This window comes from Procambarus clarkii, chromosome 34, assembly GCF_040958095.1.
Source record: "Procambarus clarkii isolate CNS0578487 chromosome 34, FALCON_Pclarkii_2.0, whole genome shotgun sequence".
Taxonomy (NCBI): Eukaryota; Metazoa; Arthropoda; class Malacostraca; order Decapoda; family Cambaridae; genus Procambarus; species Procambarus clarkii.
The window spans coordinates 43,485,459-43,504,329 of NC_091183.1; the positions used below are offsets into that span (position 1 = coordinate 43,485,459).

Here is an 18,871-nt window from a genome sequence, read left to right on the forward strand (position 1 = left end):
GGCTGACCGGCTCCCTCCGGGGGGGGGGGGGTCCAGCCTCTCCTGTTTACACCTGTTGTTGTTGTTGTTTAAGATTCGCTACTTGGAACAAAAAGTTCCAAAGTAGCACGGGCTATGGTGAGCCCGTAGTAGACTTACCTGGCACAGGAGCGGGGCAAGTAGCACGGGCTATGGTGAGCCCGTAGTAGACTTACCTGGCACAGGAGCGGGGCTGTAACTGGTTTACACCTATTGGCCGTGTTAAAAATATCAATATGAGTTACGAGGTGAGCCTGAGTGAACTGCACCTCGCGTCGCTGGGAGACATGATCACCACATACAAAATTCTAAAAATATCAGCAATGAAAGAGTTTACAAGTCACAGGATAAACATGACGGTTCACCAATGTATTTCAAACCTTTCCTGAACTTATTCCATCTAAATTACCTAACCCTGACCTAACCGAACCGAGACTAATGCTCTAACTTGACAATGTAGACGGTTTTAACAAACAGAAAACGGACGTTGTCGAATCGTCCGGTGTAAAATTCGACCACGATACGGACGGAATAAGGTGAGTTACGCATTTCACCTGATGCCTCTGTTCACTTAACAGTAAACAGGTACCTGGGAGTTTAGGCAACTGCTGTGAGTGAAGGTCAGTTGCCGTCGATAGGGCTAAACAGGCTTCGTGTTCACGAGGATGATTTACTACAGTGACCCCTAAACCCCCCCCCCCCCCCTTACGGATGGCTGGGGTCTGGAACACGTCGCCAAGTCACGTAATGGACGCGAGGTGTGTGCGTTGTTTCAAGCGCAGGGGAGACAACCATGCGATTAGTAATTCTGTCTGGAAATAACTGAAAGCTGGTTTTGCTTTTAGGCCTATATATGCCTTTTCGAAGTTTCCACGAAATTTCACTTCTACCGTCCATTATCTTACGCTAATCTAATTCAATTTCCCCATCTCATCCCATTAGCAAAACCTTGATTTAAAACAAAATTATTAGTACTCGTATGACACCTGTACATAGTTAAACTGTCCAAATGATCGTTAGGTCATCCATTATTGACCAGAAAATTATTGGACCAGTTTCACGAAGCTCTTGCGCAAGTACTTACGAACGTGTACATCTTTCCTCAATCTTTGACGGCTTTGGTTACATTTATTAAACAGTTTACAAGCATGAAAACTTGCCAATCAACTGTTGTTATTGTTATAAACAGCCTCCTGGTGCTTCGGAACTCATTAACTGTTTAATAAATGTAAACAAAGCCGTCAAAGATTGAGAAAAGATGTACAGGTTCGTAAGTGCTTGCGTAACTGCTTCGTGAATCTGGCCCCCAGGTTCGTAAGTGCTTTTGTAACTGCTTCGTGAATCTAGCCCCCAGGTTCGTAAGTTCTTGTATAACTGCTTCGTGAATCTGGTCCCAGGTTCGTAAGTGCTTGCGTAACTGCTTCGTGAATCTAGCCCCCAGGTTCGTAAGTTCTTGTATAACTGCTTCGTGAATCTGGTCCCAGGTTCGTAAGTGCTTGCGTAACTGCTTCGTGAATCTGCTCTCCCCCTGACTCTGGCCTTACTCTAATATCTTCCTCATCAATCTGCTTGCCATTAGAGCTGAGTGTAAGGGCAGAACCGGTCCGCTTAAATAGTACATCGTATTTTGACGTATAAATCCCCCCCCCCACTTCCCCTTGGCCCAACCACTTGAGCTGGACGGTAGAGCGACGGTCTCGCTTCATGCAGGTCGGCGTTCAATCCCCGACCGTCCACAAGTGGTTGGGCACCATTCCATCCCCCCCCCCCGTCCCATCCCAAATCCTTATCCTGACCCCTTCCCAGTGCTATATAGTCGTAATGGCTTGGCGCTTTCCCCTGATAGTTCCCTTCCCCCAATTAGGCCCCAAAAACTGGTGTAATGACAGCGGCTCGTCAAAATTGACGTCATGTCCCATTCGTGGGTCCAAGGTTACGTCAGGCAATTGTAGTACGTTAGTTTAGTGACGTTGTGGACTCAGTAGGTAGAGCTGCTAGCTATGTGGTCGACGGTTCGAGGCTCCAATTGTCCGAGCCAAGGAAGGAAGGAAACTATCAGGGGGGGGGAAAGCGCCAAGACATATAGCACTTGGAACGGGTCAGGATAAGGATTTGGGATGGGACGAGTAGGAGGCGTAGGGGGGGGGTAGGGGGGTAAGGGGGGGGGATTGAAATGTTATATATCCACGGTGTGGTTAGCAAAATATATATCTATATCTATATATATCTTAGAGTTAACGAATAGGCAGGACGCTCCTTGACCTGCTCAAGGCTTCTCTCCTCCTTCCCCCCCCCCCCCTCAGGTGAAGGGAAAGGGTGGGTAGGGGAGGGCGGTAGGTAAGTGCGCGTGACGATCTTACCCCCATTTACCCTCCCCTCTCCCCCCCCTATTCTTCCCCTACACCTCCCCTACCTCACCCCTCTCACCATGCAGACTAAATTGCATTGAGGAGTTTACCCTCTGAGGGCGCGCGGAGGTCGATACGGGAGCAATGTTTCTGTCTGTTCAAATACACCCGTCTCTCCGCCCCATCTGTCACTCTCCCGTCCATGGCACAGGCCGCCCACCCCCACCCGTTCGAATCCCTGGGTGTGTACTGGAGGATATAATCCATCATCCAAATTCATCTAAAGCCATGTAATATTTTTTTACGGGGGTTATTCATGCCCGTGTAATCTCTTGGGTGTCTTCATCAATCATTAATCGTCAAATATCCAGCTCATCCTGTCTATTACCCGAAATTCTACTAGTTTTTTTTTTAACCATTCATCTAGTCCACCGCTAATTCATCCGATGATTCAACGTATCCACCGACAACCCATCCAACAGGTCAACCAATCCACCGATCACTGATCCACCATATATTTCCAATCCGTCAACGGACACTTATTAATGAGCTGGATTAGTGGATTCCAAGCGAACTCATTTAGCACAATAAGAATGTTATAAGATTAATTTTTTTTTTTTGGGGGGGGGGGGGGTAGGGTGTCAAAATTAAGATTAAAAATAATAAGATACATCAAATCCGTAAAAGAATGATGTACTATGACGTATTATTACGTTAAAAAGACCACTGTTTTATAAGGTTTCCATAAAAGGTAGTTAAGTCATAAATATGTGGAGTTCACTATGCAATTCAAGCTGTTTTCCTCCTGCGAGGACACATACGTGCCCCGCTCCTGTGCCAGGTAAGTCCACTACGGGCTCACCATAGCCCGTGCTACTTGGAACTTGTTCCGAGTAGCTGAATCTATAACAACAACAATCCTGCGAGGAGGGTCTTAGACTCGAGGAAATATGTACTCTTCGATGTCATCACTATAGAAAGCCTAATCCAACCTAATCCAACTCATCCTAACCTAAGCCAGCCAATCCTAACCTAACGTAGTCTAACCTAACCTAATTTAACACAAGTACGAGAAACAATTTCGTGGTTTATATCTGTGGTGCGCGAGGCGTGACGTCACTATGACATCATAAAATTCAGGCTAGTACGGGTTTCGAACCTGTTCTGCCGCCTCCTGTCGCAATGGTAACACAAACGTCAACCACGTTCCCCTCCCCCCCCCCCTTCCTCTTCTCTTAAATGTTTGCCAAATTACAACAAAAAAGTCGCTGTTTTGGGGAATATATGAATCCACTAGCGACTTGTCACGACTCCAAAATATTTTAGTTTGCCAGAAAGACTTTATTGAGTCCAGACGTCACGTTTTGTGGTTTCAAATGTCATTTGTGTTGGATACATGATCACCTTCGTTTATTTCTGCCTCAACACTTGTCAGCGGTTGAGCTACAGCTCCTGGTACACCTGTTCGTTCTCTAGATTTGCCTCTCCGCAACAAATTAATCCAACCTAACTTTTAGCCTCACTTGAAACATTCAAGCAACCAACCTAAACTCTCGGGTCCAATACACAGAAAACGTGAATATTTGTGAGGTGTTACTGTTGTAAACTAATAGGTCGCGTTTTTGTTTTATTTTTTACGTTACAAATGTACATTATTAAGAGGACGGGTTGTACAGTAACTACGTCTGTTCATACGGTTAGCCACGATTTCACTCCAACAAGTGGCAGACTCTTTCACTATTTTCCCAAATTTGGGTGAACTAATTTTCCCCAAAATGTATAGGCCTTTTGAAACGCCTTAATCAGAACATTATTACATTTCCATGTGTCCAACCACTTGGGCTGGACGGTAGAGCGACGGTTTCGCTTCATGTAGGTCGGCGTTTAATTCCCCGACGGTCCAGGGGGATGGGCACCATTCCATCCCCCCCGTCCCATCCCAAATCCTTATCCTGACCGCTTCCCAGTGCTATATAGTCATAATGACTTGGCGCTTTCCCCCTGATAGTTCCCTTCCATAACATGTTTGTAATTTTCGTTAAGTAGCGACTAAAGCGTTTCGTACACTAATCGGGCATGAAGTGAACTATTTGGAACCAATTGGATCTATAGGATACCTCTTTTACATTCAAGCGCTCCTTTCTGATTGGCTTAAATCCCTTAAAGAAAAGTCCCTTTCTGAATGGCTTATTTATGTCTTATGAAGTGTTAATGACCCTTAAGCCCATTAACTTTATATATCACATCGACGTACGTGACATTAATGTTCCATTCAGCACCATCTTTTCACTCAGAAAATGTTGACAAATTATAAAAGACTATGTTGCAAGCTTTTCCAAAAATGAAATAGAAAATACCCATTTTCTGTTAGGTAGAAAGATCTCATGGGTAACCCTTACAGATACCAGCTGGGCGCCTTATTCAAACTCTCTACAATAACAGAGTGAAGGGCAAGAACTCCCGAACACGAAAATAACACAAATAAATAACAAATGAAAATAACAAAATAAAAACTATTGATCAAACACCGGCATTATTAACCGGCGAAATAACCTGCATTTTCCCGCCATGTAACCGGTCAACTAACGGTAAAATGTCGTTGAATACAATGTATCAACCGGAATTATAACGTATTACATCAAGCATAGCAGGAACATGAATTATAACGTATTGCATCAAGCATAGAAGGAACAGGAATTATAACGTATTGCATCAAGCATAGAAGGAACAGGAATTATAACGTATTACATGAAGCAGAGAAGGAACAGCACAATGGACCACGAAGTGAGTGATGTCTGTGATAAATGTTTTTGTGTGAGGGATAATGTAGATAATTTAAAAGTAAATGTCCTTCCTTTGTAGCAATTTTATCCTCTTGGTAAAAGTTTTCGCCAGCAGCTGTTCTTATGAGTACGGAAAATGGCATTTCGTTGCCTTGGTGATGGGTCATATTGGGGCCTTTGGTGCCTTGGGAAAGGTCACGGGACAGTTAAGCAAGAGACAAAACAGGACAATTATTCAAAATAAACAATCGAGTTCACAAAACAAAAAAGAAAGGGGGTCCTGCAGCCTACTATACAAGGAGCAAGGAGCCTCCCCCACTAAACAAAATAGGGAAGAGTCAAGAGTTTACTGAACAAAGAAAAGTGTAATTCAGAGCGTGACCTTTCTCACGGTATGTAATTGACTGTCGGAAGTATATGCTGACAGAGAGCATATATCCTGAGCTTCCTTCACAACATCTACCACTATTCAGACCCCCACTACCACCATTCAGACCACCATCACCCCCACTACCACCATTCAGACGACCATCACCCCCATTACCACCATTCAGACCACCATCACCCCCACTACCACCATTCAGACCACCATCACCCCCACTACTACCATGATCAAGCATCACCACGATCAAATAATTATTATTTTTATTATCATTATTATTATAGTGGAATAAAGGTCTTAAACCGAGTACTGGAACCGGTCGAGGTCTGCACAGTGGCAGCATGTTGTTGCCCCTGGAACACCATCTCGCAAACCGTTTTACACCCAGGTGCCCAGTAACTGTTGGGCAAACGGGGGCTAAAACAGATTGGTACCCCAACAGTCCCTCCCGCCGTAGGACTCGAACTCGGGTCGTCCTTACTGACGAGGGCCTAAATGAGAGAGCAATAAATGAACCACCCCACCACAAATTGCTTTAAAAAGGTATAATTATATATATATATATATATATATATATATATATATATATATATATATATATATATATATATATATATATATATATATATATATATGTGTGTGTGTGTGTGTGTGTGTGTGTGTGTGTGTGTGTGTGTGTGGCCAGCGAGGGGTGGCCACACTCGACACTCGACACGTGGCCAAAGAGTGTCGGCATATCGATCGATTCTCCCCTGCCAATCGACCTCAATTATTCATAAACAAACTTTCTTTACCATTCCCCTCTTCCGTCCGTACCCCATGACCACGCGAAAATATTACACACCTCCCGGAGGCCTACAAATCTGCCCACCTCATCTGTCCAGCTGGTCATAGCTGGTCTCAGTAGATAAGCTTCAAGACCATTTCAAGCTTCCCACAACACTTGATACTCAGATCGACCCCCCTGGCATGTTCTAGGACTGGGTCTGTGGCCAGTGTGCGCCACGAGGGTTGCCGGGGGATGGTTGGTAACCCGGGTGGAAGCGTACGAGTGGTTATAGTGCTGGACTGCCAGGTTTATGATTCTCCGGCGGACTAGGTTCGAATCCTGGACGAGTATATATATATATATATATATATATATATATATATATATATATATATATATATATATATATATATATATATGTTTGCTATAATTCATGTATATACTCCTAAACGACATATCGTAAAACGAATTACGATTATTTTGTTATAATTATAACCGCGGAAATAAACACTTTGACTGGCCAATGAGAGATCTAGGACTCCATGACGTCACGGAAATAATACGTGGGCTGTCCATTGAGAGACTTAGGATGTCATGACGTCACTACAGGCCATCCCTCTCTTCCCAAAACATCACAAATGGAGGCAAATGTCACGTGTTTAAATAATGGAGGGAGAGAGAGAGAGAGAGAGAGAGGGGTCTCTCTGGAGGCACTTGGCAGAATGCTCAGTGTTCCGTTCCTGTCCTGTGTACTGTGAACTCGCCGTAAGCGTTCTTTCACTTGTGAACGCGTGGTGTAATCCCTCTCTCTAAAGTGCATTCATGCTAGTGTATATCTCTCCAAAGTGTATTCATACCAGTGTACTCTCTCTCCAAAGTGTATTCATACCAGTGTACTCTCTCTCCAAAGTGTATTCTCTCTATAAAGTCAATTTACCAACTGAACTCATTATCAACCAGCATTAGGCTACGCTGTATATCGCCTCTCCACCAAGTGCATTCTCTCCAAAAATACACCATCCTCCCTAGTGTATAATCTCTTCCCCAGCACACACACACACACACACACAAACACAAAGTTATACTCGTGTGGACTTTACACACGGCAGCAGAGAGTGTTTGAGAGCTCGTAGCCTAGTCCTCTAGCGGGCCGCCGCGAACTCCATGTGGCGCACATGAAGCCAGCAAACAGCTTTCTGGCGCACGGGGCCAGGACGCACTTCTTCAATGGCCTGGGTGAGCGGGTGTAGGGTTAAAGACCTGAGGTCATTTGTTCACGTCTCCTTCTACGTAAATTCTTTTTGTTATTCTTATGAGTATATATTATTATAAGTATATTCCTACGTTATTCTTTGAGTAAACCCGACCAAACCCTATCCTAACCTAAGTTAGAGATGTAAACAAAGTTATATATATATATATATATATATATATATATATATATATATATATATATATATATATATATATATATATATATTTGCATATACATATTCATATACTGTATACATATTCTGTATATATGTACAAGGTGTGTGACGTCACTGACGTCACGTTTAAGAAATCGATTTCTCGATTTCGATTAATCGATTTCTCCTCTAAAAATGTGACGCATTAGTAAAGATTTTAAAACACCGTAATATCAACGTTTTCTGTGCAACGGGATCGATATGTTTGGCGGGTTGCTTGGGTTTGTACATTTCGGCTTTGGCTGAACAGTTGCATTTGTTACGTAGCGGCAAGTCCAAAGAACGGGCTATCTATGTCCTCTTGATGTACTTTTCTCACAGTTGAAAGTGGTTGTCTTTGTCCAACTTGTCTATTCCTCTAAGTATTTTGTATGCAGTGATCATATCTACTCTGCTGTTTCTCTCCCCCCTCTAAGGACTATGAAACTGAGTTAACTTAAACGTGTCCTCATAGCTCAGTACTTTTAATTCCGGTCGACACCTTAGGAACGATCTCAAGTTTATTTTCTATCCACAAGGTTTGGATTCCAGGCCTGTGCCTCGTATTCGAGCACCAGACTAACACAGGCTGTATGTAGAGTGTCTTGAGATAGTGTTTAAACATCTTAAAATTCCGTTCTTATGGTAGCTTTCTCACGCTGCTGATGTTATCAAGTTTGTGTGTGTTGGCGATGAGATTATATCCACGTGAGTCTTTTTTTGTTCTTCCTGTCTATCGGAGTGGTTTTCCAGGTATTGTGTGGCTTCCTGTTGGTCTCCTGTTGGTCTCCTGGTCTCCTGTTGGTCTCCTGGTCTCCTCTAGGTCTCCTGCCAGCCTTTCCCATCATTACTTAACACATATTTGGGGGTTGGGGGTTGGAAGTAACTGTAGGCCAGGCCTCCCTATTAGGGCCATACAGGAGGGGTAGGGGTGTGTGCTATGACCACACATATACCAGTATGTGTTAGCTTAGCATTTTAAAAGCACCGAATCACCTTCTGTGGTTGAGTGTTCAATAAACCCTTGAACTCTATGTTTAACATTTCTCTAACCCTGTCCATGGAGGACAGAAGAAAATGTATATATGCTGGTTAGCATTGTAAATGTGTGGCCACGTCTGTGGTAGAAAATAATAATAATAAAAAAAAAAAAACAGTATGATCATACTGTGGCTGGTGTATGCTGCGTTCATACTGGATAGTGATATCCAGGTCGATTAGCCTAGTATCACAAATATTATTGTATCTATATAATCTCTTGTTGACAATAGTATATATTACGTATTGCCGTTGTATGTTTAATATACATATACATATTATGTATTATCAAAAGTATATGCCATGTAGCTCGTAATGGGTTCCAGCATTCGTTGGGGTGAATTTCCAATTAGTTTTCGGACATCCATTCTGAGGCGCAATTCAGTTGCTGCGGGAGAGGATGATGGGAAACGTTTCTCTCCCTGATGGAAGTTGGCTGTTGAGTGAGATCCGGTCCAAGTTGAAGAAGTACCAAGACGTGGCGAGTGAGCATCTGAAGAAGTCGCAGTTTAAGATGAAACAACACCATGGCAAGAAGTTCAGGGTGAAGTTGAGATGTTTCCAGCCTGGTGATCTTGTTTTGAAAATCAGAGTGGAGGCTGCTTTAGATCATCATTTTGAAGGTCCTTTTGAAGTTATTTGCAGACGTTCTGAGTTTAATTATAAAGTCAAAAGTCTGCAGGACGCTTCCAAAGTTTTAGTAGTGCACATTAACAGGTTGAAAGCATTTCAGGGCTCCCAGGCCAGTGTCATGTGTGGTAAAGGACACAGTCACCCCTGAGAACCATATATGTAGACTTGTCTAGTCCTACCGTTTGTCGTTCAAGGTTTGAGGAGATGTTAGGACACTTGGATGAGGAGAGACAGGGAGAGTTGAGAACCTTACTTGCCAAGTATGAAAATCTGTTCGGAGAAGTGCCTACCCAGACCCACGTCATTAGCCATGATATTCAGCTCACAGACACCACCACTATTCGCATGCATCCGTATAGATTATCACCGGATAAAGAGGGATATTATCAGGAGGGGAAGTGGAGTTCCTCCTTGATCATAGTCTAGTTAAGCCCAGTCAAAGTTCCTGGTGTTCGCTTTGCTTACTAGTTCCTAAACCGGATGGGAAGTGGCGCCTGTGTACTGACTACAGGCGATTGAGTAAGGTAACTGCAGTAGATACATTCCCATTACCATTGCTTGAGGACTGTATTGACCAGATTGATCACTGTCAATTTATATCGTAACTCGATTTGTCAAAAGGTTATCATCAAGTGCTCTTGACAAGTCGAGCTAGTAAAGTTTCAACTTTTATAACACCTGATGGATATTTCCAGTATAACGTTATTCCTTTTGGTGTTAAGCCCCAGCAACTTTCCAGAGGTTGATGAATTTGCTGTTGCAGGATATTCCCAATTGCCGTGCTTATTTAGATGACATTGTTTTGTTTAGTGATTCCTGACAAAGCCATTTACAAGGTTTAAAATTGTGGTTTGCCAAGTTGCAGGAGGCCAATCTTACTGTCAACCCTCAGAAATGTAACTTTGCCAGAGGTACAATTGTCTATCTAGGGCACGAGGTTGGTCAAGGTAGGGTGATGCCTTTACAAGATAAAATTAATGCCATTGTTAATTATCCTATCTTGACTAACAAGAAACAGCTTCAGCGATTTTTAGGGATGAGTGCCTATTACCGTAGCTACTGTAAAACATTTCTCTGGTAGCTTCACCTCTGATATGTAGCAGCAGAGAGTTAGATTTAAGTGGACTACCCAGTGTCAAGAAGCCTTTGACGGTTTAAAAAGTATCTTATCTTCATCCCCAGTCCTCGCTAGTCCTGATTTTAATATATACCTATACCATCTATATACCTTTTGTAATGTATATAGATGCTTCTGATCTGGGTGCAGGTGCTGTCCTACTCCAAGGTGGATGTGATAATGTTGAGTATCCTGTATACTATTTTTCTAGAAAGTTCACTAGTGCACAGAAGAATTACTCTGTTGATAAGGAGGCTTATGCTCTTGTGTTGGCATGCAAGAAGTTTGATTTCAAGTTCAAGTATGTTTATTAAGACAAGAAAAACATACATCTCAAACGGATAGAGTAGCTTAGGCTATTTCTACCCCCCCCAGAAGTTTGAGGTATATCTCCAATGGAATAAGGTTGATGTGTATACTGATCATAACCCGTTAATATTCATTGGCAGAATGAAAATTCATAATCAGTAAATTTTGAGGTGGTCATTGTACTTAAAGGAATTTAATCTTCACATACATCATATTCCTGGCACATAAATTTTTCCTGAGAAAAACCTGAGTTTGAAGAACCACCCTAAAACTTCCTGATTAAAATAACTTATATACTTGTAATTTGCTTTAACTTGATGTTGTATTATATACTGTATTATTGATGCTGTAGTTTGTGCTTGCACTGAATGTTGTGCACCTCATGTTAAGTAGTTATTGTGAATGTAAATATGATTCATGATATTATTTTGCGGTCCAAGTCAGTAAGAATGTGTATACTGTGTCCCACATTGTACCCATTTCTTGCGATGAAGGGATGTTATGACCACACATACACCAGTATGATCATACTGTGGCTGGTGTATGCTGAGTTCGTACTGTATAGTGATATCCAGGTCGATTAGCCTAGTATCACAAATATTATTGTATCTATATTGTGACGATAATCTCCTTCAAGAGATTGAGCCTGCTCTTCCCTCCAAAATACGTCGCTACAAATCTATATACAACTACTATGGAAGAAATATCCAACAACGACAACAACATCTCCAAGGTTTGCCAGAGAGCAAAACGTATGCAGCCAGGAACACCTGCTCCACCTCGAACCGCCAAACTACCTGTCTTGTCGCCTGCTCATCGCTGATTGGCTGCGGGTCCAGCTGCAACTGCACTCCACCCACCATACTACTTGATGTCTGGGGCCGCCACGACCTCAGTCCTCAGAATATCCCGTGCTTTCGACAAGTTAACACGTCTCGTTGGTAGACTAAGCCCCAGGCTTACGTGTACTAAGAGAGGTGGCAGCTTGAAGCCAATATTCCTGCACCTATTTACTTTGTTTGTCATACACTGGTTATTTGCTCACTTGTCTTAACGTAACTTTTCATTTTGCCATTTGATTATTCTTATTACTTTGATTGATTGATTTTATTATACGAATTTGTATGTCCATTTTATTCATGTTTTGCTTTCTTTAACGTAATTAAAATTTCATTGTTAAAATTTACTTGTGTTTTGTGTGTCTTCTCCTTACCTTACCACAGACGAAGTTCCAGATTTTCTATTTTTTTTTCTATATGTGACGAGGCCATACCCCTAGCTTTTGAACATCCGAACACCAACGCGTTACCGTCACAATATAATCTCTTGTTGACAATACTCTATTATATATTATATATTGCCGCTGTATGTTTAATATACCTATACATATTTTGTATCATTACCAAAAGTATATGTCATGTAATTGTGGAGATATTGGAAGCAGAATAAATAGCAGAAGCCTAATATCCTGTAATCTTGCAAAAATACCATTATGTCCCTAAAGTATGAAATTCTATGTATTGTTGTACATGACATGCTATATGTATTACGATGCAGAATGTATACTTTTATGTACCTGATGTAAGACTAGCATGTATACTGTGATATACCAATTTCATTACTGTTCTTGCATTGCCCTTTTGTCATGTTGATAACTGATATTCTGGTACTGTGAGATGTATACCACAGTGGCAAGGTTTTGGTAATTATGTTGGTAATATGATGTTTTACTTTTATTCATGTATTATTATGTATTAACGGCTGACCGATAACGTCTTGAAATCCTCCCTAAAACCCCTCCTCCTTCTTGGCTTACAGTCTCCGCCAGTGTTACCATGTCTTGTAGATATGAATTCTCTTTTGATTATTTTTATATATCATGGTATATTCTCTTATGTTCTCTATATATACTATTCAGTGATTGTATTCTCATGTAAGGTTTTATATTATAATACTCAGTTATTGTATGATTTAGGAGTTACTTATTGGTAAATGGTTTGATATAAGCTTGTGATATGTGAAGGATAAGCGTCGGTTGACTTGCTGAGTTGGAAATGATGTGTCTGGCGGCCCGCCCGGCTCTGAGGCCTCACTAGTTCCTTGGTTTCTCAGCGGAGCGGACGTGTGACATCCGGCTCTTGATCGGAGTGGCATTTTGTATTTACTGACTACTAGTAGGCATACATCAGTCTCAGGAAACTATGGAGTTGCGCTCTGGTTGTCGGTCTGAAGTGGCCTCTCCAGGGCGCAAAGCCTGGGTAGGTTGATACGGAGGAGAAGCTGTTACCCATGCAGCTGATTCCTCCCCCTCTCTCTCCACGGCGCCGAAGGTCTCCAATAGAAAGGCAAACGCTAATACGATTGGTTCAAACGCCGTAGCAGGAACTGTGAGTTCCGGAGTTGATTTCGAAGTTGGCGAAAAAAGGCACAGGGACTTCAAACCCGGAGACCGCCGTGGTCGGGACGGAGAACCACCCTATCAAGGGAGTGGTTCTTCCATCATCCTATATATCATATACCACCATCCTATACTTATGTTTAAAGCCTGCTAGGGGCTGGTGTACCACTGTGCCAGGATAGAGCCCGGTGTCAGGTAGCCCCGAGGGTGTGAGGCTTAATGCCTGATGATGATCTCGAAGAGCTTAAGAAAAGTTGGATTATTGTGATAGAGTATGAGTTGTAGAAAACTTTATTTTGTTATTGCTTTACGGTGACCTATGTTATATGCCCCGGTAAAGTGGAGTATTTTTGCTAGGCTTTTACTTGCTCTGTTACCTAGCAGTAAAATAGGTACCTGGGTGTTAGTCAGCTGTCACGGGCTGCTTCCTGGGGGTGGAGGCCTAGTCGAGGACCGGGCCGCGGGGACACTAAAGCCCCGAAATCATCTCAAGATACCCTCAAGAATCTCAAGATAACCCTAGACGAGTATTGATTTTGGCCAGGCTATGGATTCTATTGATGGTGTGGAGCATAAGGTCATGACCGTGGGGTGGGGGGGGGAGGGTACAATCTTACAATCATTCTTAGTTGATGCTTCCTCCTCCTTAACAAGCCCGGAAGTTAAATAGTCCAACAACTGTCTTAGGGCCGTAAATTACATGAAAGTTACATGTAAGTTTCAGTATGGGTTTGAGGGGGGGTTTTGTAAGTTCTATTTTTTACTGGTTAGCTTAATGCCCGGCAATTGTTGACGCTAATTGCGTTAAAACTCCCGGCGTTTAAGTGACATTGAGAGCATCGAAATATTGTGGCATCCTCGGGTGAATGAATATCAGCCTTGATTGGTGCCTTGCCCACTTTTGTACGCTTCTGGTGGTGGAGAAACCACTTCAAACTTGACGCTTTGTCCGATCATCAGAACGATGCTGTTATAGACTCATCTTCTCCCTTCTCCCTCAGACTCCACCTTGATGCTCGAGTATGGTCGACCTCGAGTAGCAGTGAGCAGTGGCCTCCATCCCTCCTTGTCTCTCCCTCACTACCCTCACTCCTCCTTCCTCACAAGCAGGTAGGTCCAACTTGGCTTAAGGAACAAAGTATTCACAATTCTCCTTCGAAATGTTGTCAAAGGTATATTTTGGGGTGAAATATCTGTAAATTAGAATGTTCGAGGGTGGAGACCAGACGTTTGGGGGGCTAGTCTCGCCCAACTGCTCACAGTAATTGCTTTTGGGTATGTACAAAACATGAACGGGTTCAAGTTGGCATGAATGAAACGAGAACCACGTGACAGTACCAAAGTGACCCCCCACACAACGAATCTTGTTATTGCGTTCTGACTTGACTGATATTTCCCTCTGTAATATATGGTCAAAATTGCGTTGATCATTCCAAAATTAAAAAGAAAATCTATCAAGATATTCTCCTTCATCAAAATATTGACATCATCAAAGATTGTTCAGGCTAATAAAAGCAGGAATAATTTTTGATGATGTGATGGATAATCTTTGATGATGTGATGTTTCCTTAAACTTTAGCTTGTTATCATCTGTATATAATACTGTTTGCTCCCAGAGAACATGATACGAGGGCTGGTGAAGGAACAGTGCCCAACCACTTTCACCAGAGCGTCTCGATCTTGATGTTTGCAGTGATTGGGCACCGTTCCATAACTTCCCCTTCCAGCGTATCCCAGCTCCTTGTCCTAGTATTCCTTCCCTGGGCTAACTAGTCATTCTGGCTTGGCTCTTCCTCAAGATTAATTTCAACATACCTAAGACATCTTGAAGAAGCACACAAAACAGCGTAGTAGAAAGTATTCTACATTTATCCCCATCCACTTGGGCTGGACGGTAGAGCGACGGTCTAGCTTCATGCAGGTCGGGGTTCAATCCCCGACCGTCCAAGTGGTTGGGCACCATTCTTTTTACCCCCGTCCCATCCCACATCCTTATCCTGACCCTTTCCAAGTGCAATATAGTCGTAATGGCTTGGCACTTTCCCCTTGATAATTCCCTCCCTTCCCCTACAAATTTTCAGGGATAATTAAAATCTGAATCTTACTGTATTTAAAAAAAATGATATTTGCAATTATTTTGTATATATATATAATTTTATTTTATACAACTCTAATAATGTTATCATTGCCAAAATCAGTGGAGCAAGCCGGGGATTCGAACCTTCGTTTTGGGGGTCGTCCCAGTCGCAAGCCTTAACCCACTGGGGGTGACCCAGACTGTACGCTGGTTCGAATCCCCAGATTGCTCCACTGATTTTCGAATATATAACGTCATTTTGAATTCCTAGTATGATTCTTATCATTGTTAATTTTTCATTGATTATTAGTTACAAATGTACACACACACACACACACACACACACACACACACACACACACACGCGTGCGCGCGCTCGTTCATTAACATGATTTACTGTGATAAAACTTTAATTCAGCGTTTAAATTTGTAAGTCACTAATGGTCTCCAGCCACACCCTCGGACCAGCCACACCCCTGTGTGTGTGTGTGTGTGTGTGTGTGTGTGTGTGTGTGTGTGTGTGTGTGTGTGTGTGTACTCACCTAGTTGTGTTTGCGGGGGTTGAGCTCTGGCTCTTTGGTCCCGCCTCTCAACCGTCAATCAACAGGTGTACAGATTCCTGAGCCTATCGGGCTCTGTCATATCTACACTTGAAACTGTGTATGGAGTCAGCCTCCACCACATCATTTGTCATTTGTGTGTGTGTGTGTGTGTGTGTGTGTGTGCGCGTGTGCGCATGCGTGTGTACTCATCTTAATATGTTCACCAACATATACTTATCTAGGTGTGCTCACAGGGTCAAGCTCTATCTCTCCGGCCCCGTTTTTTATCTAATGGTCAGTTAAATCAATGACTTTGTTTCTCACGATTTCTTGTTTTTTCCCGTCTAATGCTGTTTATTATAGCCGCCTGCTGCTGGGCCTAAGGCCTAGTCAACCTCAGTAGGCCTATTAAGGCCACCACAATAGCTTACAGTCATGTAAGTTACAGACTTTCATATAGTTTTTTTTCTACCACAGACGTGGCCACACATTTACAATGCTAATAAGCATATATACATTTTCTTCTGTCCTCCATGGACAGGGTTACATTTAGTGACAGTGCCACTAGCAAAGTATATTTTAGTCCTAAACATACTCCAGGACTAACGTATATTCTCTGTGTATATATACAGAGATATACACAGAAATTCTACATCCTTTTGATGTTCCAATCCACCGTTGTTGATGTTTAAGATTCGCAACTTGGAACAAAAAGTTCCAAGTAGCACGGGCTATGGCGAGCCCGTAGTAGACTTACCTGGCACAGGAGCGGGGCTGTAACCGTGGATGCAATCCACCGATCCACTTGAGGTTAAAACCCATCCCAGTCCACCCCCCACCTCACACATCATCACAGGTAACTGTGAATCAGTTAGCACACCATTCACCTATTTACCCACATCATTCAACTCTCTCTCATCTCTCCTCCCGGAGCAGGAATGGGCACGCTGGTAGGGCACCTCGTGCCCGGCACCTTCTTCATGCTGTTCGGCGCCTGGTTCACCTACCGAGTATACCTTCGCTACTTCACCTGTCTGCGGGCGGAGGCGGTGCTGGGGGACAAGCACCGAGCTCGCTACCGCAACACCGCATCCTTCCGCTGTGGATGCTGCCCGCATCTTCCTCTCGAGGGCATACTCAAGATCGCCGCTGCCGCCGTAGGCATGACGGGTAAGTTCGAACGTGACGGTTAAATTTGAACTTTTAAGTTCGCGAACTTACCGATCAGTTGGGTGGCTTGTCAAACCCTTTATTTAATTTTGCTGGCTAAGAACTGGTGATAAATTAAGAGTGCTTAATCTTCCAGAAATGAGATTTGTGAACTTTTAAGGACACAATCGCTAATCCTCTCCGGTTTGAAGCTTCCAGTTGCAGAAAATTGAATCAATAATGTGTCATTGCTACATATACTAAAGGCCATTTCAGTGTTTTGCATAAGTTGACTCTCGCTAACAAAGAAACAACTGCGTCATTATCGAAGTGTATTTAAATATAGATTGCCTTTCCAATCCATACCTGTGCTCTCTTGACTTTGTAACATACACGCAAATGCAGTAGTCTCTACACGCCAAAGTGTGGGAACATTCCTTCCGAAGTGAGTTCGATTAATATTGAGTTCCTTCCGAAGTGAGTTCGATTAATATCGGGTTCCTTCCGAAGTGAGTTCGATTAATATTGAGTTCCTTCCGAAGTGAGTTCGATTAATATTGAGTTCCTTCCGAAGTGAGTTCGATTAATATTGAGTTCCTTCCGAAGTGAGTTCGATTAATATTGAGTTCCTTCCGAAGTTAGTTCGATTAATATTGAGTTCCTTCCGAAGTGAGTTCGACTAATATCGTGTTCCTTCCGAAGTGAGTTCGATTAATATCGAGTTCCTTCCGAAGTGAGTTCGATTAATATCGAGTTCCTTCCGAAGTGAGTTCGATTAATATCGTGTTCCTTCCGAAGTGAGTTCGATTAATATCGGGTTCCTTCCGAAGTGAGTTCGATTAATATTGAGTTCCTTCCGAAGTGAGTTCGATTAATATTGAGTTCCTTCCGAAGTGAGTTCGATTAATATTGAGTTCCTTCCGAAGTGAGTTCGATTAATATTGAGTTCCTTCCGAAGTGAGTTCGATTAATATTGAGTTCCTTCCGAAGTGAGTTCGATTAATATCGAGTTCCTTCCGAAGTGAGTTCGATTAATATCGGGTTCCTTCCGAAGTGAGTTCGATTAATATCGTGTTCCTTCCGAAGTGAGTTCGATTAATATTGTGTTCCTTCCGAAGTGAGTTCGATTAATATCGAGTTCCTTCCGAAGTGAGTTCGATTAATATCGAGTTCCTTCCGAAGTGAGTTCGATTAATATCGGGTTCCTTCCGAAGTGAGTTCGATTAATATCGTGTTCCTTCCGAAGTGAGTTCGATTAATATCGGGTTCCTTCCGAAGTGAGTTCGATTAATATCGGGTTCCTTCCGAAGTGAGTTCGATTAATATCGAGTTCCTTCTGAAATGAATTCAACTAATATCGTGTTCCTTCCGAAGTGAGTTCGATTAACATCGTTGCACACACAGGTGAGTTCGCGACGGCGTTCGAAGAGGGCCAGTTTAAAGCCATCGGGAACGCCCAGCACATGTCCATGTTCTTCTTCTTCGGGCTGAACGGTGTCCTGGATGTCCTCACCCACTACCGCATGCCTCTACCGCCAGATATGGACTTCGTCTCCGCCGCCCTCGCCCTCTCCATGGAGGCGCTTCTCTTCTACTACCACCTACACGGGCGCAGCCCCATGGATGTCCAGGTGAGGGGCTGTTGAGGTGAGGTGAAGGGGGAAGGAGTGAGGGGAGATTGCAGCTGTTCTACGTGGTGGTGGTGTCCACAGGTGCTAACCCCAACATGTATACACGTGTTACAGGTGCACATGCTGCAGTTCTACGTGGTGGTGGCGTCCACAGGTGCTAACCCCAACATGTATATACGTGTTACAGGTGCACATGCTGCAGTTCTACGTGGTGGTGGTGTCCACAGGT

General features: G+C 43.0%; 1 protein-coding gene across 5 annotated transcripts in view; it reads left to right on the forward strand.

Annotated features, from left to right (window-relative positions):
• Window positions 1-18,871, forward strand: part of LOC123762146 (transmembrane protein 45B) — a 50,863-nt gene that overhangs the window by 14,275 nt on the left and 17,717 nt on the right. For 2 of the 5 annotated variants that reach the window (XM_045748519.2, XM_045748521.2), the window contains exons 2-4: window positions 14,245-14,353; window positions 16,799-17,032; window positions 18,416-18,642. In XM_045748519.2, coding sequence (XP_045604475.1) covers window positions 16,801-17,032; window positions 18,416-18,642 — 459 coding nt within the window. In that variant the 5' untranslated portion in view covers window positions 14,245-14,353; window positions 16,799-16,800. Of the gene's footprint in view, window positions 1-7,041; window positions 7,537-12,951; window positions 13,104-14,244; window positions 14,354-16,798; window positions 17,033-18,415; window positions 18,643-18,871 lie in introns of those variants that run through there. The other 3 variants (XM_045748520.2, XM_069335959.1, XM_069335960.1) reach the window with 3 other exon arrangements.